The sequence below is a fragment of the Cebus imitator genome, unplaced genomic scaffold, assembly GCF_001604975.1.
Source record: "Cebus imitator isolate Cc_AM_T3 unplaced genomic scaffold, Cebus_imitator-1.0 Scaffold246, whole genome shotgun sequence".
Taxonomy (NCBI): domain Eukaryota; kingdom Metazoa; phylum Chordata; class Mammalia; order Primates; family Cebidae; genus Cebus; species Cebus imitator.
Window position 1 is genome coordinate 1,286,652 of NW_016107561.1, and position 22,107 is coordinate 1,308,758.

Consider the following 22,107-nt stretch of genomic DNA (forward strand, 5'->3'; position numbering starts at 1 on the left):
GTGGCAGTGTGATTTGCTGCCTTCCTCCCCATCACCTACATCTGGCATTTCTCCCCTTGCTATCTCTCCCCAGCTTCCCACCCCTGCTGAGTTAGTTTCTTAATCCTGAGTTCTAATTTGATTGCACTGTGGTCTGAGAGACTGTTTTGATTTCCATTCTTTTGCATTTGCTGCGGAGTGATTTACTTTCAATTATGTTGTCAATTTTAGAGTAGGTGCAATATGGTGCTGACAAGAATATATATTCTGTGGATTTGTGGTGGAGAGTTCTGTAGATGTTTATTAGGTCTACTTGGTCCAGATCTTAATTTTCTGTCTCATCGATTTGTCTAATAGTGACAGTGGAGTGTTAAAGTCTCCTACTGTTAATGTGTAGGAGTCTAAGTCTCTTGATAGGTGTTAAGAACTTGCTTTATGTATCTGGGTGCTCCTGTATTGAGTGCATTTATATTTAGGATCATTAGCTCTTCTTGTTGCATTGATCCTTTTACCATTATGTAACGCTCTTCTTTGTCTCTTTTGATCTTTGTTGGTTTAAAGTCCACTTTATCAGAGACGAGGATTGCAACTCGCACTTTTTTTTTTTTTTTTTTTTTTTTGGCTCTCCATTTGCTTGGTAAATTCCTCCATCCCTTTATTTTGAGCCTACCTGTGTCCTTGTACTTGAGATGGGTTTCTTGAATACAGCACATGGATGGGTTTTGACTTTTTATCCAATTTGCCAGCCTGTGTCTTTTGACTGGGGCCATTAGCCCATTTACATTTAAGGTTAATATTGTTATGTGTGAATTTGATTCTGCCATTTGATGGTAGCTGAATGTTTTGCCCATTAGTTGACAAATTTTCTTCATTGTTTCAATGGTCTTTACCATTTGGTACATTTTTGGAGTGGCTGGTACTGGTTGTTCCTTTCCTTGTTTAGTGCTTCTTTCAGGAGCTCTTGTAAGGCAGGCCTGGTGGTGATGAAATCTCCCAGCAATTGATTGTCTGTAAAGGATTTTATTTCTCCCTCAGTTATGACGCTTAGTTTGGTTGGATATGAAATTCTAGGTTGAAAGTGCTTCCCTTTAACGATACTGAATATTGGTCCTCATTCTCTTCTGGCGTGTAGGGTTTTTGCTGAGAGATCCACTGTGAGTCTGCTGGGCTTCCATTTGTGGGTTACCTGACCTTTCTCTCTGGCTGCCCTTAGCATTTTTTCCTGCATTTCAACCCTGGTGAATCTGAAGATTATGTGCCTTGGGGTTGCTCTTCTGGAGGAGTATCTTTGTGGTGTTCTCAGTATTTCCTGGACTTGAATGGTGGCCTGCCTTGCTAGGTTGGGGAATTTCTCCTGGACAATATCCTGAAGAGTGTTTCCCAGCTTGGGTTCATTCTCTCCATCATACTCAGGTACACCTATCAAACATAGGTTAGCTCTTTTCACATAATTCCCTATTTCTTGGAGGCTTTGTTCATTTCTTTTCACTCTTTTTTCTCTAATTTTGCCTTCTCATTTTACTTCATTGAGTTGATCTGCAATCTCTGATATCCTTTCTGATGCTTGGTCAATTCAGTTATTGAAACCTGTGTATACTTTGTGAAGTTCTCATATTTTCAGCTCCATCAGGTCATTTATATTCTTCTCTAAGCTGTTTATTCTCCTTAGCATTTTGTCTAACCTTTTTTCAAGGTTCTTAGTTTCTTTACATTGGGTTAGAACATGTTCTTTTAGCTCAGAGAAGTTTGTTATTACCCACCTTCTGAAGCCTGTTTCTGTCAATTCATTAGACTCATTCTACTTCCAGCTTTGTTCCCTTGCTGGTGAGGAGTTGTGATCCCTTGGAAAAGGAGAAACATTCTGGGTTTTGGCGTTTTCATTTTTTTTTTTTTTTTTTTTTTTTTTTTTTTGAGACGGAGTTGTTTCACTCATGTTACCCAGGCTGGAGTGCAATGGCGCGATCTCGGCTCACCGCAACCTCCGCCTGCTGGGTTCAGGCAATTCTCCTGCCTCAGCCTCCTGAGTAGCTGGGATTACAGGCACGCACCACCAGGCCCAGCTAATGTTTTGTATTTTTAGTAGAGACGGGGTTTCACCATGTTGACCAGGATGGTCTCGCTCTCTTGACCTCATGATCCACCCGCCTCGGCCTCCCAAAGTGCTGGGATTACAGGCTTGAGCCACCGCGCCCGGCCTGGCGTTTTCATTTTTTATGCACTTGTTTCTTCCCATCTTTGTGGCTTTATCTACCTGTGGTTGTTGTAGTTGGTGATTTTTGGATGGGGTCTCTGAGTGGACATCCTTTTTGTTGATGTTGAATCTATTTCTTTCTGTTTTTTAGTTTTCCTTCTAACAGTCAGGCCCCTCTGCTGTAGGACTGCTGGAGGTCCACTCCAGACCCTGCTCACCTGCAGGGGCTGCAGAACAGTAAGGGTTGCTGCCAGTTTCTTCTTCTGTTATCTTCGTTCCAGAAGGGTACCCACCTGATGTCAGGCGGAGCTCTCCTTTATGAGGTGTCTCTTTGGGTATATGGGGGTCAGGGAGCTGTTTGAGAAGGCAGTCTGTCCCTTATAGGAGCTCAAGTGCTGTGCTGGGAGCTCTGTTGTTCTGTGCAGAGCTGCTGGGCAGGTACATTTAAGTCTGCTGCAGCAGAACTAATAACTGCCTCTTTTTCCAGGTGCTTTGTCCTAGGAAGGCCGGGCTTTATTTTTAAGTTCCTTATATGCTGGTGCGTTTTCTCAGTTGCCCAACATGGAGATAATCTAGTCACAGTCTGCCAGCAGAGGTGTTGCCAAGCTGCTGCGAGCTCTGCCCAGCTGTTATGTGAACTTCCTTGAGGTGTTGTTTATAGAGGTATAGTTAGAACTGCTTTGGTATTGGTGGTCTGCCTCAGTAGTGGTGGACTGCCTTGGTAATGGCAGACGCCCTTCCCCCCAATAAGCTGGGCTGTCCCCAGTCCAGGTGCACTTGCTGCAAAACTCTCAGTCCACAGCATTTCAGATTGCTTGTTTTGTGGGTATGGTACCCATCAAGCCAGATTACCTGGCTCCCTGTCTCAGCCCCCTCCCCTTCAGTTGAATGGGTGGCTCTCTCTCCCAGGTGTTCCAGGCACCAGTTGAAATGGCTGCCTAGATTTGTGTGAGTTTCTGTGTGCCAACCCGTGGCACTGGCTGAAACAGCCATGCTGGAATTTCGTGGCACTTTTTGGCCTGGGAATCTCCCGGTATATGGGCAGTGAAAACTTGTTTGGAAATGTGGTGATCACTCACCCTCTGGATTGTTTTTGCTGAGAACTGCATTCCAGAGCTGTTCCTATTTGGCCATCTTTGCACCTATCTAATTCTTGAATACATGGTTGAGCTGGTGCTTTTGTAAGGGAAATTCTTAGTAATGAGAAATGACAAAAGTGCCTGGTTCAAGAGTTCTAAGCAAGCACTGAAATCAATAGTTGCTTTGAGGCATCTGCCAACCCCAGGTAACCTAGACTCAAGAACAACAATTCTCAAGTTTAAGCATGCATCTTCAGATGGAGAGCTTTTGAGAACACAGATTACTGGGCCCCACTTCAGGTTTCTGATGCAGTAGGTCAGGGATGTGAACCCAGAATTTGTATTACATTTGTTTTTTTGTTTTTAAGACTGAGTCTTCCTCTGTCATCAAGGCTGAAGTGCAGTGGCTTGATCTTGGCTCACTGCAAGCTTTGCTTCCTGAGTTCACGCAACTCTTGTGCCTCAGCCTCCCAAGTAGCTGGGATTACAGGTGTGTGCCACCACGCTCAGCTAATTTTTGTATTTTTTGTAGAGATGGTGTTTCACCGTATTGGCCAGGCTGATCTCAAACTCCTGACCTAAAGTGATCTGCCCGCCTCAACCTCCCAAAGTGCTGGGATTACAAGCGTGAGTTTCTGGGTGATGCTGATGAATGCAGATTCAAGAACACTCTGGAGAACTATTTAGAGCTTGGATTTGAATGAGCCACATGTGTGAGACATGGAGGGACCCATGTTAGGGTCATGAGTATAGTGGGAGATTTGACAACATCAGTTTTAGCATCGAGTGCAGAGAAAAAGGAAGAAAATCTCTGTTGAGATGTCCTAATCTTATACATGGACTAACACAGGTTTAAGGGCCATTAGCCAACAAAATAAAAACAAAAACAAAATCTTTAGCCAAATATGAAGTTGAATGTATTGCTAAGGTAATATCTTCAGGTATCTCAGAAAACCAAGTGTAAATAAATGAGCTCTTAAAGCAATATCAAAAACGTTTCCATAAGTAAAAGTCCAAGGAGCATGATAGTCAAAAAGGCAAACATACAAGGAAGTAACCAAATGCATAAGTTTCCAGAATCAGTAAACTGCAGAATCAGACTTGCACACTAGAGATATTAAAATTTATGATGCAGATTATTAAAGGTGTTTTATGTGTTAATTAAAAAATGGCCAGGAATATTTAAAAAGGAACCAAAGGAAACCTATAAAAAGAGAAAACTATAATTAGAAATTCAGTGAAGAGTTAAACATCAGATTAAATAAAGTTGAATAGAAAATTAGCAAGTTAAATGACAGACTTGAAAAAAATTAACGGGAAGGCATCAGAGAGGGAACAGACACAGAGGACAAAAATGCGACATGGGTGAAGAACAGAGAAAGAAGAGAAAGTAATAGATTAGAAGTGATATTTGGTGAAGTGCTATGTGAAGATTTTTCAGAACTAATGAAAGATGCCCATTCCCAGATACAAGGAACAAATTCTAAGAAGGATAAATAAAAAGGAATCTATAACTAGGCACATTTAGTAATACTGTGGAGCACAAAAGATAATGAGTAGATTGTCAAAGCAGACAGAAAAAATTGATAAGCTTAAAAGAAGCAAAAACAGACTGAAATATTACTTAACTACAGGGTATCTTCAAAATGTTGCAAGAAAATAACCACCAACTTTAAATTTTTACCCACCAATATTGCCTTTAAAAGAATTATGCAAAATAATACCATTTTCAGACAAATAAGGCCTGAGAGACTTTCACTAAAAGAACCTGTGGAGAATTGACTTCTGAAAGATAAAGGAAGAAATGTAAAAAAAACATGTTTTATTAAAGGTGATAAGTTTTCTACAATAATATTTTTTCAACTTTTTGTAGGAAAAAATGATCTAAATTATTGGGAGTCAGAATCAATGCAACTGATACTAACTAGGCTTTTTTTCAAACAATTCTTTCTATGCCTTGCTGGTTCATAGTTGCAGATGACAGCCAATCAATTAGTATCATGAAATTATGAGTAATTTCATTATTGGTATGGTGTTGAGTTTGTGAAACCAAAGTACACAGTGGTTCATGGAATTTTAATGAAAGTGACAATGCTATGTTCAGAAGTACACAGTGTAAAATGCAAATATATTTAAAAATTGTTTGTTAATTTTGATGTTCAATGTCTTAGCAAAATATTTACTAAAGTAATAATGCTTCACTCAAGGTTATAATGTTGGCAATATTTCTTCCTTCAAAAACTTTGTTCTAATTTCCAGGAAAGAGAAATAGAAAAGGATTACAGAAGCTGAGCTTTTCTAGGGGAAAAAAATAAAAAAAAAAAAGGATCTTGACATTATCAAACTGTGTGGACTTGGGCAAGTTAAAGAAGCATTTGCAGCCTGTACTTTAAAAATTCTGTAGAATGAGAAAATTTGACCATATGTTCTCAAAATTTTTCTTCTAAATCTAAATACAGTTACTATGACTATATATGCTGGAAAATCTAGGTGAGTTTGTTTCCTAGAACCCTTTCTGAAAATGTGCGTTATCAGGTAGAAGGAGATCTGTGAGGAGTTCCTGTGAGGGTGGGAAGTAAACCAGGGAACTCTAAAGGAGAGAAGTGAGATGGGGTTAAGTGTTGGGGCATTAAGTTGAGTGACCTAGAAATAAAAATACCAGGAGCTTCTCTTACTAAAAAAAAAAACACAAAATGACCAAGCTAGAAAAACATTGACAACTCTAAGCTGGGAAGACGATGTAGAGAGAAGAGTTGCGATTAGTATTAAAATTTGCCCCTCTTCCGGAGATAGCAGATTTCATTTGCATATCCACTAGGAAAGAATGACTGTAACTCTTTGTATCATGACAGAAAATGGAACACATGCAACAATACAATGCATCAATTCAGGGACGTAGTTTATTTGTCAAAATAGAAATTTTAATAAGTGCCGTATGTATGGTAAACCCAGCTGATAGCAGTCACTTAAGCATATCCTGAGAATGAACCGTGTGGTGGATGCCCCTCAATGCAGTTTGAAGTTCTCAGCTAGAATCCAGGAGTGGCAACCTGAAGTTTCATTTCTTATCTACAGGGAACACATGAGCCCCAGGCCAGGAACGCAGGCTGTACGAGGGATGGAGACCCTTTATCTTGGGTTAAGTGAAGGTTGCGATTGCATGTTTTTCATAAGTGGTTGTGGTCCTCCTGCCCAGGCTGCTGCGACTAGGCTCTCTCCCCTGCATGAAAGCCCCCAGCAAAAGCCCATGTCTCTTTCAGTGATTCTGGGGCTCTTCTTCAGCGTCTCAAACCTGCTGCCATCCCCATTAAAGTTGGGAGGGGTTCAGCACAACAGCACATCAGCCTGTCTGATGACACTCCGTTTCTCACTCCTTGTCCAGCAATTTCTACTTTTTTATTTGTCTTTGAAGCTCTCTTAGGAACAAATGCACAACTCCCAAGTTTCTGGAGAGTGCCTAACATTCACATTTCACCACAGACAGAATGTCCCTGCTAGCAAATCCGGTTACCACATTTTCATCTTTGTGATTCAGAGCAGATTGTCAGACCACATAATTACAGGAGGTGAAGCTGTATTGTTGAGTCACATTAGGATTAGGGAATGATGTGCCTGAACAAAGCAACTGATTTGGGAAGTAAGGGAAGTTTTCACACGTTGGAAGGAGTAACTTGGACGAATTCTCTTCTTTAATTAAAGGGGGAAGAACTGCTATAGCTTAATACCCATTATGTGAGGCTCAGAAATAACAACTCACTCAGGCCCTGGAAAACAAGTTTTGACATAGGTTATGGATGTGATGGGAATCACTCACGAGGTAGAGTTTCTTTAGTGGAGGTAGAGTTTCTTTAGGGGAAAGGTGATTATTGCTTTGCCCCAGCTCGTTGCCCAAATGTTGCCTTAAGAGATAGTCTAGAAAATGACTGAGCCTACAATAGGAGATTTGGAAGCCCTGGCTACCCGCCCCCCCCAACTAGGCAGAAACAAAACCTAACATCTTGGGTGAATTATTGCAGCTGGCCTTTTCCCTGGTGTAAGTGTTCTGCTCTGAATGATTTTAAACTTTCAAGTGTATTTCCCTGAATTAGGGCTGTGCGTACCCTACCATGGCCATGATTATATTGATGATAATACCCATCACTAATAGAAGGCCAGGCCAGTGCTAGGCACTGTACACATGCTATTTCTAATCTTTACTATCATTAGAAAATGTTCATCCCTTCTTGTCTAGAAGGAGTCACATCCACTTCTGTGCCTTTCTGCACCTCTCCTCACTTACAGTAAGCCTGGGAGAAGGAAACAGTCCTATCTTGCCTCTCTCTCAGACACACCTGCCTACAGAGAAGGCATGTCCGTGGTCTACTTGTCCTATAAAAAGTTGACCAGGGTAGCCTTGGTCTAGGAAGCTGAGGACACCTGCACTTGCCTGTAAGGGGTCAGTGGTTAAAGCTTTCCTATTTAGAGCTGAAATCCAGGTTTAGGAAGCCTGTCTGGGGGCAGGGCAGCCAGATGTTCTGGCCTTACCACATTAATAATCAAGCTAATGCTTTGATCTCCACCTTTCTTTCAGCTTTGTCTTCCCGACTGATTCTGAACTCCCAGGAAGGTGAAAAAGCAGTGGCATTACTTAGCACCTGAAGCCCCAGCAGTCACAGGGATACTGTGCAGTCCTGCAGGTGAGCAGCTCAAGAATTCTTTTCAAGTGAGACCTGCTGCTAGGAGAGAGGTAAGCTGAAAGCGCTCAGCGGCCACACTTTTGAGATCCCCTGTGGCACTGTGCTCCTGCTGAGGCCAGCCACGCTCTCCTGAAACTACTTGCTCCTAGTGACCGAGCGTGGGAAAGTGAAACACTAGAACCCAGCTACTGCTGCCCAGTATAGGCCTCCAGACTACCACAGACTGCACTGCAGACTGGGGCACTTCCTAGCTGAGCCTCCTTCCTTCTCTCCTTTCAGCTGCTCCTGCTCCACTGCCTGTTCCTCTCCCCTTTATCCTGCACTTCTGCTTCCATCTCAGCATCTTTTTCCCTCAAACCTCAACCTGACACCGTCATCATTATCATACTATTCATTTCTCAGTGGAGGAAGTAGAGCTCCAGGCAAGATGTAAATATGCTCCTACTTTTCCCCCTTGATTAGTGTGTATATGTGATTATTTAGTCTTCAAAGATGACTTTTTGTTTTGTTTCATACTTTAGGTTCTGGGATACATGTGTAGATCATGAAGGGTTGTTGGATAGGTACTTACATGGCTTGCTGCCTCCATCCCCCTGTCACCTATATCTGGCATTTCTCCCCATGTTATCCCTCCCCAACCTCCCCACCCCCTGCTGTCCCTCCCCTGGCTTCCCCCAACAGACCCCAGTGTGGGATGCTCCCCTCCCTGTGTCCATGTGTTCTCATTATTCAACACCCACCTATGAGTGAGAACATGCGGTATTCTTGTGTCAGTTTGCTGAGAATGATGGCTTCCAGATTCATCCATGTCCCTACATAGGACACGAACTCATCATTTTTTGTGGCTGCATAGTATTCCATGGTGTATATGTGCCACATTTTCCTTGTCCAGTTTATCATCGATGGGCATTGGCATTGGTTCCAGGTCTTTGCTATTATAAATAGTGCCACAATGAACATATATGTGCATGTGTCTTTATAATAGAACAATTTATAATCCTTTGGGTATATGCCCAGTAATGGGATTGTTGGGTCAAATGGAATTTCTATGTCTAGGTCCTTGAGGGAGCACCACACTGTCTTCCACAATGTTTGAACTAATTTACGCTCCCACCAACAGTGTAAGTGTTCCTATTTCGCTCCACATCCTCTACAGCATCTGATGTCTCCAGATTTTTTTGATGGTCACCATTCTAACTGGTATGAGATAGTATCTGAATGTGGTTTTGATTTGCATTTTTCTAATGACCAGTGATGATGAGCATTTTTTCATGTTTGCTGGCCTCATAAACATCTTCTTTTGAAAAGTGTCTGTACATATCCTTCACCCACTTTTGGATAGGATTGTTTTTTTCTTGTAAACCTGTTTTAGGTCTTTGTAGCTTCTAAATATTAGCCCTTTGTCAGAGGGGTAGGTTGCAAAAATTTTTTTCCTATTCTGTTGGTTGATGTTTCACTCTAATGATTGTTTCTTTTGCTGTACAGAAGCTCTGGAGTTTAATTAGATCCCATTTGTCTATTTGGCTTTTGTTGCCAGTGCTTTTGGTGTTTTAGCCATGAAGCCCTTGCCTATGCCTATGTCCTGAATGGTTTTGCCTAGGTTTTCTTCTAGGGTTTGTATGGTGTTAGGTCTTATGTTTTAGTGCAAGGCGTCAGGAAGGGGTCCAGATTCTGCTTTCTGCACTTGGCTAGCCATTTAATAAATGGTGTTTTCCCAACACCATTTATTAAATGGGGAATCCTTTCCCCATTGCTTTTGTCAGGTTTGTCCAAGATCAGATGATTGTAGATGTGTGCCTCTGAGGCCTCTGTTCTGTTCCATTGGTCTATATCTCTGTTTTGGTACCAGTACCATGCTGTTTTGATTACTGTAGCCTTGTAGTATAGTTTGAAGTCAGGTAGCGTGATGCCTCCAGCTTTGTTCTTTTTGCTTAGGATTGTCTTGGCTATGAGGGCTCTCCTTTGGTTCCATATGAAGTTTAAGTGGTTTTTTCCAGTTCTGTGAAGGTCATTGTAGTATTGAATTTATAAATAAACATAAATATTTATAACATTGAATCTATAAATAACTTTGGGTAGTATGGCCATTTTCATGATATTGATTCTTCCAACCATGAGTATGGAATGTTTTTCCATCTGTTTGTGTCCTCTCTTATTTCCTTGAGCAGTAGTTTGTAGCTCTCCTTGAAGGGGTCCTTTACATCCTTTGTTAGTTATATTCCTAGGTATTTTATTTTCTTTATAGCAATTGTGAATGGGAGTTTGCTCTTGCTTTGGGTCTCTGTTAGTCTGTTACTGGTATATAGGAGTGCTTGTGATTTCTGCACATTGATTTTGGATCCTGAAACTTTGCTGAAGTTGATTATCAGTTTAGGGAGATATTGGGCTGAGATGATGGGGTTTTCTAAATATACAACCATGTCATCTGCAAATAAAGACAATTTGACTTCCTCCTCTCCTAACTGAATACGCTTTATTTCTTTTTCTTGCCTGATTGCTTGGGCTAGAACTTCCAATATTATATTGAATAGGAGTGGTGACAGAGGGCATCCTTGCCTAGTGCCAGATTTCAAAGGCAATGGTTCCAGTTTTTGCCCATTCAGAATGATATTGGCTGTGGGCTTGTCATAAATAGCTTTTATTATTTTAAGATACATTCCATCAATACCTAGTTTATTGAGACTTTTTAGCATAAGGGGCTGTTGAATTTTGTTGAAGGCCTTCTCTGCATCTATTGAGATAATCATGTGGAATTAGTCTATGATTCTGTTTATAGGTAGATTACGTTTATAGACTTGCATATGTTGAACCAGCCTTGCATCCCCAGGATGGAGCCTACTTAATTGGGATGGATAAGCCTTTTGATGTGCTGCTGCATTCAATTTGCCACTATTTTATTGAAGATTTTTGCATGTATGTTAATCATGGATATTGGCCTGAAGTTTTCTCCTTTTGTTGAGTCTCTGCTGGGGATTTGGTAGCAAGATGATGTTGGTCTCATAAAATGATGTGGGAAGGATTCCTTCTTTTTGAATGCTCTGAAATAGTTTCAGAAGGAGTGGTACCAGCTCCTCTTTGTATGACTGGTAGAATTTGGCTGTGAACCCATTTGGTCCTGGACTTTTTTTGGTTGGTAGGCTATTACTTGCTGCCTCAAATTCAGCCCTTATTATTGGTCTATTCAGGGTTTCAACTTCTTCCTGGTTTAGCCTTGGGAGGGTGCAAGCATCCAGGAATTTATCCATTTCTTCCAGGTTTACTGGTTTATGTGCATAGAGTTGTTAGTAGTAATCTCTGATGGTAGTTTGTATTTCTGTGGAATTGGCGGTGATAGCCCCTTTATCATTTTTTATTGCATCTATTTGATTCTTCCTTCTTTTCTTTTTTATTAATCTGGCTAGTGGTCTGTCTGTTTCATTGATCTTTTGAATATACCAGCTCCTGGGTTTACTGATTTTTTGAAGGGTTTTTTGTGTCTCTATCTCCTTCAGTTCTGCTCTGATCTTAGTTATTTCTTGTCTTCTGCTAGCTTTTGAGTTTTTTTGATCTTGCTCCCCTAGCTCTTTCCATTTTGATGATAGGGTGTTGATTTTAGATCTTTCTTTGCTTCTCGTGTGGGCATTTAGTGCTATATTTCCCTCTAGACACTGGTTTAAATGTGTCCCAGAGATTCTGGTATGTTGTGTCTTTGTTCTCATTGGTTTTGAAGAACATCTTTATTTCTGCCTTCATGTCATTGTTTATGCAGTAGACATTCAGGATCCAGTTGTTCAGTTTCCATGAAGTTGCACAGTTCTCGGTTAGTTTCTTAATCCTGAGTTCTAATTTGATTGCACTGTGGTCTGAGAGACTGTTTTAATTTCAATTATTTTGCATTTGCTGAGGAGTGATTTAATTCCAGTTATGTGGTCAGTTTTAAAGTAGGTGTGATGTGGTGCTGAGAAGAGTGTATATTCTGTGGATTTGGGTGGAGAGTTCTGTAGAGGTTTATTAGGTCCTCTTGGTCCAGATCTGATTTCAAGTCCTGGATAAGTCTCCTTATAGGTCATTAAGAACTTGCTTTGTGTATCTGGTTGTTCCTGTACTGGGTGCGTACATATTTAGGAGTGTTAGCTTGTTGCATCAATCCTTTTACCATTATGTAATGCCCTTTTTTGTCTCTCTTGATGTTTGTTGGTTTAAAGCCCATTTTATCAGAGACTAGGATTGCAACTCAGTTTTTTTTTTTTTCTCTCCATTTTCTTGGTAAATCCTTCTTCATCCCTTAATTTTGAGCCTATGTGTGTCCTTGTACTTGAGATGCGTTTCCTGAATATAGCACACTGATGGGTCTTGACTTTGTATCCAATTTGCCAGTCTGTGTCTTTTGACTGGGGCATTTAGCCCATTTACATTTTAGGTTAATATTGTTATATGTGATTTTGATCCTTCCATTTTGATGCTAGCTAGATGTTTTGCCCATTAGTTGATGCAGTTTCTTCATTGTGTTGATGGTCTTTACCATTAGGTATGTTTTAGGAGTGCCTGGTACTGGATGTTCCTTTCCCTGTTCAGTGCTTCTTTCAGGAGCTCTTGTAAAGCCAGTCTGGTGGTGATAAAATCACTCAGCAATTGCTTGTTCATAAAGGATTTTATTTCTCCTTCGCTTATGAAACTTAGTTTGGCTGGATATGAACTCCTAGGTTGAAAGTTTTTTTCTTTAAGGATGTTGAATATTGGCCTCCACTCTTTTCTGGATGGTAGGGTTTCTGCTGTGAGTCTGATGCACTTCCCTTTGTGAGTGGCCCTACCTTTCTCTCTGGCTGCCCTTAGCATTTTCTCCTTCATTTTAACCCTGGTGAAACTGACAATTATGTGCCTGGGGGTGCTCTTCTTGAGGAATATCTTTGTGGTGTTGTCTGTATTTCCTTGACTTGAACGTTGACCTGCCTTGCTAAGTTCTCCTGGATAATATCCTGAAGAGTGTTTCCAGAGTGTATTCATTCTTCTCATCATAATCAGGTACTCGATCAAACATAGATTAAGTCTTTTCATATAATCCCATATCTTTGAAGGTTTTGTTCATTTCTTTTCATTGTTTTTTCTCTAATCGTGCCTTCTCATTTTATTTCATTGAGTTGATCTTCAATCTGATANGTAGATAAGGCTGTTGCAACTTCTGTATGCTTCGTGCGGTTCTCGTGTGTTTTCAGCCATATCAAGTCATGTATGTTCTTCTCTAAACCAGTCATTTTAGTTAGCACTTTGTCTAACCTTTTTTCAAGGTTCTTAGTTTCTTTGCATTGGGTTAGAACATGTTCTTTTTAGCTAAGAGAAGTTTGTTAGTACCCACCTTCTGAAGCCTGTTTCTGTCAATTCATCAGACTCATTCTCCATCCAGCTTTGTTTCCTTGCTGGTGAGAAGTTGTGATCCCCTGGGGGAGGAGAGGTGTTCTGGGTTTTGGTGTTTTCATACTTTTTGCTCTGGTTTCTTGTCATCTTCATGGATTTATCTACCTGTGGTCTTTGTAGTTGGTGACTTTCAGATGGAATCTCTGTGTGGACATCCTGTTTGTTGATGTTGAAGCCATTTCTTTGTTTTTTAGTTTTCCTTCTAATAGACCCCTTTGCCACAGGTCTATTGGAGGTCCACTCCAGATCCTGCTTGTCTGAGAATCACCCGCAGGGGCTGTAGAACAGCAAGTTACTGCTAGTTTCTTCTTTTGTTATCTTTATACAAGAAGGGCACCTGCCAAATGTCAGCCAGAGCTCTCCTTTATGAGGTGCCTCTTTGGATATATGTGGGTCAGAGCTCAGGTGCTGTGCTGTGAGCTCTGTTGTTCTGTGCAGAGCTGCCTGGCAGGCACATTTAAGTTTACTGCAGTGGAACCTATAACCACCTCTTTTCCCAGGTGCTCTGTCCTGGGAAGGTGGGGCTTTACTTACAAGTTCCTGATATGCTGCTGCCTTTTTTCAGAGATGCCCTGCCCAGCAAGGAGGTAGTCTAGTCCCAGACTGCCAGGAGAGGTGTTTCTGAGCTGCTATGGGTCTTGCCCAGCTGCTGTGTAAACTTCCTTGCAGTTTTGTTTACAGAGATATGGTTAGAACTGCCTCAGTAATGGCAGACTGCCTTGGTAGTGGCAGATGCCCTTCTCCATGCAGAGTTTGACCATCTGGGTCCAGCTGCACTTGCTGTGAAACTCTCAAGTCAGAGCATTTCAGATTGCTGATTTTTGTGGGGCAATCTGAAATACTCTGACTTGCCAAGCCAGATCACCTAGCTCCCTACTTTCGGCCCCCTCTTTTTCAGTTGAATGAGCAGCTCTGTCTCCCAGGTGCCACTTGAAACAGCCACTCAGAGCTGTGTGGGTTTTTGTGTGGAAATCCGCAGTGCTGGCTTAAACAGCCATTCTGGAAGACTTGTGGCACTTTTCAGCCCAGGAATCTCCTGGTCTGTGGGTGGTAAAAACTGTGGGAGAGGCACAGTATCTGAACCAGAGTGCTGGAGTGGATGGAAAAGACCCCTATGGCCTCCACTGCGTAGGGAGGGGGGTCCTCCAAGGATATCACTCCCCAGGTGAGGCAGCATCTACCCTGCCTCAGCTTGCCCTTTCTGGGCTATACCCACTGTGCCACCAGTCCCATTGAGATGCAACTGGTACCTCGTTTGGAAATGCAGAGATAACTCACATCTGCACAGTTCTTGCTGGGTACTGCACTCCAGAGCTGTTCCTATTCAGCCATCTTCTATGCTCCCTTTTAAAAGTCTGTACTACTCTATCACTTCTCAGCCTTTTGGCTAAGATCAGGTGTAAAAGTCTGTACTACTCTTAGATTTGAGGTTCACGTGAAAACAGCTGATCAACATTTTAAAAGAAAATGTGAAAGAACTGTATGTTGTACTAGTTTGTAAGAGAGAAACAGTGCCATTTCTTCATAAAACTTAGTCCAGTGGGACCTGTCCATTCATTGCAAAAATACAAAGGTATGTAGAATCCTAGAAAATGAAAGAGAATGCTAAAGATGGGAACCATTTCCAGCATTCGTTGTTGAGGTCTGAATCTGGAAAGACTCAGAACGTATTTATCAGAGAAACAAATTTCCCCAGTAAGCCAATATCTGCGGAGCTGGTCATCACATGCAAATCTTGACCTTCACTTTTACGCAATTTTGGAACACATAACTGGTAAGCACTACCTACAATTTTTTGGTTTGCAGACATGGAAAATACATCACACTGATGAAATTGGACTTTTTAAATTTTGGTTTTGCCTTAACAAAATAAATTTGAATCAGATTCTTCATGTTCAAACATATTAGAAAAGGATAAAAGAATTTCTCTGTGATATTTTAACCCTTAGGAATAGCTGAACATGAGTATATGTGTATATATAATTTAAAGAAGTTTAAATTTAAAGAAGTTTCTTTTCATGGCGTAATTTTCTAAAGGAAGGAGGGACAGCACTTACCCTCACTAGAGTCTTTCAAACATTCTGGCTTCTTTGCTTTGCTCTTCTTGTGGGGTGGAGAGAGGCCTTTTGGCTCTAACCCCTCTGGAATCACAAAGATTTAATATTCTTATTTAAATATTTACAAGTAGGGTTCAAAAATATGGTTAAAGTTTAGAAATGTTTTCTTCTTAGTAAATGTACACACACACTGAATCTTCATCGCAGATTCATCTGTCCTCATGGCTGAGTGAAATTCTGGCAAAGACTTGTGATTCTCCAACCTACATAGACTTAAACTTAAGGCTTACACTAAAACATTTTGTAGACACCATTAGTGATTCACACAAATGTAAAATCTTATACTTTTTTAAATTTAGAAATTCTCTATAAGGGAACCCTGTTAACTTCTTTTTCTCCAAGAGTTTGATACCAATCTTCAGAGATTGACAATCGTCATTGTGCAATTTCATCTTAGTCCTGAAAGCAGGGGTAGAGGAATGGAGAAAGTAATGGGGCTGGAACTTATCCTGCTTCTATTTAACAAACTGTTTTTAGTAATCCAAATTCTGTATGTCCCCAATTAAATTACTGTACTTCCTATTTTTCTCAATGCCTCTCTAAGTCTATCCATGGGGGCAAATAAATTCTGAGGACAGTGTCAAGAAAGCATCTCCAAGTTTATTCCATTTGGATATAGTGCACTTCACTAGGTGTTAATTTATGTATCTAGCCCTCGTCTTCCTACTAAGCTCATGACTTATGTCTTCAACTGCCTACATGGCATCTTGTTTGGGATTAGGGACTAAATATCTTTTGCCCCTCTAGATCCACTCTCCACCATTCACCATCCCTGCTGTGCTCTGGCAGGCTGGATTTTCTGGATTGCACCAATGAACTCCCTGGTTCTTTGGGTTCCTATTAGGTGTAGCCAATGGGGAGCTCAGGGCATTTACTTTCTAGGCACATGGTAGTTTTCATGAGCTGGTTATGTCCCTCAATCTAACGTTACAGACCCTAGAGTTGGCCTTCTCCACTTAGAGTGGCCCTCTAAGTTTCTTGGGTCTCGTAGCCACCTCCTTCCCATTGTCCTTGCAGGGCTGGTACTTAACCATGCCCCACACTTCACAGCCCTAATAATTTCCCTGTACTCAGATCATATCAGGCCCTCTCAATTTTTTTTGTAAAGGACCTCATCAGGCATTTCAAATTTAAAATAAGACCGTCATATACTGGATGTCTATAAGCCTGTTCTTTCCACAGTATGGCACATCTCAAGGAAGGGTATTACTATCTACCCAGGAATTTAAACCCCAAATAATCATAAGCCCTATCATTTCCATTCTAAAATAGATTCCATATTCATCTACTGCACTGAGCCTTTGTAATCACCATAGTAGCCCAAACCAGCAGCATCTCATAATCCTCTAAATCATAACCTCTGGATTTTTAGTCTCCCTGCTTTTACTCTTTACATTCTCTTCTACACAGCAGTCAGTGTGAGCTTTTGAAACATAAACAAGATCATGTCGCTCAGCTGTTTAAAAACCATTGCTTAGAATGAGATCCAAGTCCAATTCCAGGCCTAGCACAGCATGTCATTTGGGCCCCACTTAGCATACTAACCTCACCTCCCACTTGCGTTTGGCTCTAGCTTTGTCAGCTTCCCTCCCCTTTATGTTCCTCAACCACTGCCACGCTGGTTCCTACCTCAGGACCTTTGCACCTGCTGTTCTCACCCCCACTCCTCCAACACACACATTCATAGGTCTGCTTCATTCTCGCCCTTTGAATCTCAGATCAAATCTCACTCTCTAGAAGGCCTTCTCTGACTGCCTAATCTAAAGGCTCATCACAAAGGAAATCTCTCTCAAACACATCACTTGTATCTGAAATTATCTCGCTCTCTGGTGTATCCCTTTATCCTATGACTCCTTCCTCATCTCATCCCCCAGAATGTAAATTCCATGAGAAAAGGGCACTTGTCTTTGCTAATCCCTCTTGTATCCCTAGTGCCTAGCAGCGCCTTGTGAATTTCATTTCAAATTCTATTTTATTTTTGCTTCCTCAGGCCTTTCTTTAAGGCCAAGATATAATGGGGACCCTGCCTAATTCTCTCTTAGCAGCTGTCGCCTTCATGCCAGGATTCTAAAATTACATTACAGAGCTATAGCGACTCATTTCTCATTTCCCATTTATTAAAAAAGGAACAGAACAAAAAACAAACAAACAAAAAAAACCACATTTGATAGATGTGCTGTTAAAAACTTTGGCATTATAACCTGCAAAGCTTTTGGGCACTAGGCTAGGTTTTCTGTGGTGGCAAGTCAGTCACAGCTAAGGTTATTACCACAGCCAAGGTGAAAAATTTTGCCAATGACTACATTAGCAACTCCCCCCAAACTTCTGTCACTAGGTGCAAGATGGATGTCAACCCTTGGAATGGGTTCAGCAAAAACAGAAACGAGATGCTTGGAGCAGCTCACCGAGTGCAAATACTGAGTTCAAAGGGATTCATAAAACGGGCAAAGTGACACTTGCAACCTCCCTTCCCTGTCACCGCAATGTGTTGTCTGCAACTGGAATCAAGAAGAGCATTTCCAGTGCTGAAAATTCAACTCCAAACCAGCATTTCTCCAAACACCCTTTTTGCGTTTTGGTGAGTTACAGTTCTAGGTCTTCATTTTCCACCAGAATGGGAATTCCTGGGGAGTGGGAACTATTTAAAAGGGCATCCATTTGCCCCTTTTTGAAATATCTAAGCACCCCCCAACATATTCATAGTTTATTTTTTGAAAAAGTTGTAGAGCACTCCTTGGGTCAGTGGGCATGGATACATGTTGAATATGAACATGAAACATGTTATATGAAATACCATTGTATCATTTCATGATAGCATGGGTAAAGTGTTTTGGGGCATGCAGATGAAAGTCAGATACATAAGGCCTCTGTGCCCAGGTTTCTACTTGTGGCTTGGGAAGAACAACTTTCCCTCTTGGCCTGGGGGAGTGAAGAAGAGAGTTGCTTCTACCTCCCTTCAAACGCACCCCCATACTTTTCTTTGACAATATATCATGTGTTCTAGCTTGCCCTGTGTCTGGCCCAGGGTGGAAACCTGGAGATTTTTCAGGAGCATGGATTTGCCCCCTGAGGGAATCAACTGCGCCTCCAGCTGTGATGTGGTTGAATTTCCATAGGTGGTTGATAATTTTTTGTCCTTGCTGGCTCCGATTGGGGCTAATTTCAATAGTGCATAGTCATGGACATGAAAGCACATGGGAAAACATTTGCCATGCCAGGATTAAGGAAGATGATTAAAGGACTTAAAAGGAATTCTAGGCATTTAAGCCAGTCTGCTGCTTCTACCTCCCAAGGGAGTAGAGCCTTCCCTTACAGGTGACCATGTCTGATACCATCTGAAATGCTCCTGCCTCTACTTACTATGAAAGTCTGGAGACAGGCGCAAGAAAGTGAAAGACCTGAACTTTGGGGTTAGGCAAACTCAGATTCAAATTCTGGCTCTGCTACTTAAGCAAGGAACTAACCCGTTTTAAGCCTCCACAATACCAGTTCCTGCCTTATATATAGGGTTGCTGTGTGTATTAAATGAGTTCATGCATGTCAAGTTATTGGCACAAAGTAAAGTGCATGCCCAATTAAAGTCTGGCTCGGCAGAGCTGTGCTGTGGCTGACCTGAGCCAGCTCACACCAGCTAATTGTACCAACTCTCCCCAGCTCTCGCATTCATTGACCTCATGCTTGGAAACTTGAAAAAGAGTAGGTGTGTTTATGCTGTAGAAATCCGCAAACTCTTCAAACTGGGCTCTCCTTACCCAGAGAGTTAATTTACAAGCACCCCAGTGGGTTTAGGTATTCAAGTTATTTGCTGTCACTCATTAGCATGTCTTGGCCAGTTGATTCACTCAAGTAGCCCTTCATTAGTGTCAGTTGCATTTGTAAAAATCCCTCCAGCTTTTCTACTTGAATGAGAAGAATTGATAGAGGGCAGGGGAAAGGCTGCAGTTACTGGCCTTGGGAGGATGGTTCAGACTCATCTTCGAGATTGGCATGCTTGAGTGTGAGATCTGAATGAAGCCAGCCTGCACACCAGTGTCTGGTGAGGCCAGCTGGAACCATTCAGCACAAAAATTCTCCATGATTTCAGCACTCAGGTATCAGGAAATAGAGAGTAGCTCCCACGCCCATTCTGTCTGAGTGGCTTAGCATCCTTGGGCCATTGAATATAACTTGAACAGCTGCATCCAGCTGCTGGAGACCAAACTCTCAGAAAACCTGGTGGAACTAAAATCAGATAAGATGATCTATTTAATGCCACTGAACTTCAAATGCTGACTCCAAACCTGTGGACTCTGTATTAGCATTAATAATGATTTCCTTAAAATCGTTCAGTGGTTTGGATAGCTAGCTAAATCTCATGGAGAAGCCAGCTCACTTTGCTTAGAAATGTGTACTTATGGCATTTACGCAAAGGAGCCATGGACAAGATAAAGGCTTTATACTGGGTGCTTGAAAGGGCAGTAACCCTCGTGGCTAAAAGATACTCCAAGAACATTTCATGTGAGCAGATAAATGAGAAGGGCAGGCATTCAGATTAAATTCATGAAAGTTAATTCAAGACATGGTGATAATTTAAAGTCTTTTTTAAACATATGGTTCTTTTTAACAAGACATTCTACAAGGGTGTAGGAATTGAGATTTTAATTAAAATTTTACCTTGAACTCTGTTTTGTAAGAGGCAAGCAAAATCCTTGTCTTAGGTCATATTCTTTCAGAAGCAAACATAGAAGGGTTTAAATGTTAAGCAGTTAATTTGAGAGATGATTTTAGCAAGTATCACAAGAGGAGTAGGGAAGGAAGATAGACAGGAAAAGGAAAACAGCCACTACTGGGTGTGCTCATGAGCACATTCCACTGTGGGCAACCGAGATTCAGTTTTACTGGGGACCTCTGAACAATGCTGTCCGATACTGTAGCCACTAGCCACATCCTGCCAATGAGTAGTTGAAATGTGGCCAGTTTGAATTGAGATGTGTATGTAAAGTACACACCAATTTCAAAGTCAGTATGGAAAGAAGGAATGTAAAATATCTGACTTTTTATATGATTATATGTTGAAATAATATTTTGGATTATTGTATTATACAAAATATTATTTTACATTCTTCCTTTCACTTTGTTCAATGTAGCTACTAGAAAATCTAAAATTATATTTGAGACTCACATTGTGTTTCTACTAGGCAGCACTGGAATAGAACCTGTGTCAGATGTGGATATTGACCAACCAAGTTCTGCCTATTATTGGTTGAGGGCTGCTCTAGAGAAATTAACTTTCTGGTGCTTTGAGTTTGCTCCCAGGGCCAGAGTAAAACACTTAGCAGAGAGTCATAAGGACTTTCCTTGGAAAGCTGTTGGTGCTGTAAAATAAGAGCAAGCACCAAGGAGACATAAGTAGGGCACCAACAGCCACTGCTACAGTTCCTCTTCTACCTCCTTTATTCCTGCTCCTGACTTTCAGATTCTGCTTTTCATGCCCTCTGAATCCATTGCATTTGGAAGTCTGAGGGAATGTTGAGAATCAGACATGTTTGGACTGGAGAATAGTAGATAGAAGCTATAATCGTTCCAATGGACTTTTATGATGAAAAGAAACTGGTGTTATTTCCCCTTGAAGATAGATAGCGGGTGGTGAGAGGAGGGAGAGAGATATAACTTAAAAGGACCACTCCAATTACACCTCTTGTAATGAGATCGGAGGCATCAGAATTTAAGGAGCTCCCTGTTGATAGAGCTGCCCAGACTGAGCCTGTCAGTGATTTGTAGGGAGTTCTGGCATCAACACAAAATTAGGACCTCTGAGATACTTCTTAAAAACTGGCCACATTTCGTGGTCAAAACACTGATTGCTAAAATGGGGGACAAGGAGCTTTTAATCATACAATTAAGCTCTACATCCTTCTAATATCTGTTAGAATGAGAGAAAAAAAAAAAAAAAACAATTTACTGAATGCTTACTATGATCCAAGCACTGTATGAAACTTTAGGTATGTTATCTGATGTAATCCCCCAAACAAAACTATGTGGTAAGAATTATTGCCCCCAGAATTGTAAACCGAGGCTTATAGGAAATGATACTTGCCTAAGGTCAATAATTGATAGAGCTAGAATTGAATTCAGGTCTATTGATTCATGGATTCACTATCAAAGATATGTTCAGTGGCTACTTTAGGCCATAACCTGTGCATTTAACCAATAGATTTTCCTCATAACAACTGGGCTATATTGAGGACTTGGAATGCATCACAAATTTCTGATAACAAGAGCAAAATATAAAATGTGGAAAGTGTATTTCCAAAGATGGCCACCGCAATATTTTAGGTCTTAAATGCTCTACAGAACCACTCCCAGTGAAGACATTGAGTCCATTTTCATTTCCTCTTGAATAGTGGCAGGCTTGTGACTACTCCAAAGAACACAGTTACATGGAGTGATGCAGAGGAATGTCTAAGCCTGAGAATACAGCGTCTCCCTTTTTCCATGAGAAACTCATTTTGGAAGCTGGCCACATAAAGTGGCCAGGTACAAGTGCTAAGTGTTTTGGGAAGTTGCCCCAGCTAAGATTTTAGCTGACAGTTGAGATCAATCAATCAATCAATAGCCAGACAAGAGAGAGAATCTTGAGATGGTCCCAGCTCCCAGTTGTTGAACCTTCCTGCTGAGCCCCAAACCTTGTGAAC

General features: G+C 41.2%; 1 protein-coding gene across 1 annotated transcript in view; it reads right to left on the reverse strand.

Annotated features, from left to right (window-relative positions):
* Positions 1-22,107, reverse strand: part of MACROD2 (mono-ADP ribosylhydrolase 2) — a 1,539,224-nt gene that overhangs the window by 165,679 nt on the left and 1,351,438 nt on the right. The window contains exon 8 of the mRNA XM_017498618.2: positions 15,374-15,457. Coding sequence (XP_017354107.2) covers positions 15,374-15,457 — 84 coding nt within the window. The remainder of the gene's footprint in view (positions 1-15,373; positions 15,458-22,107) is intronic.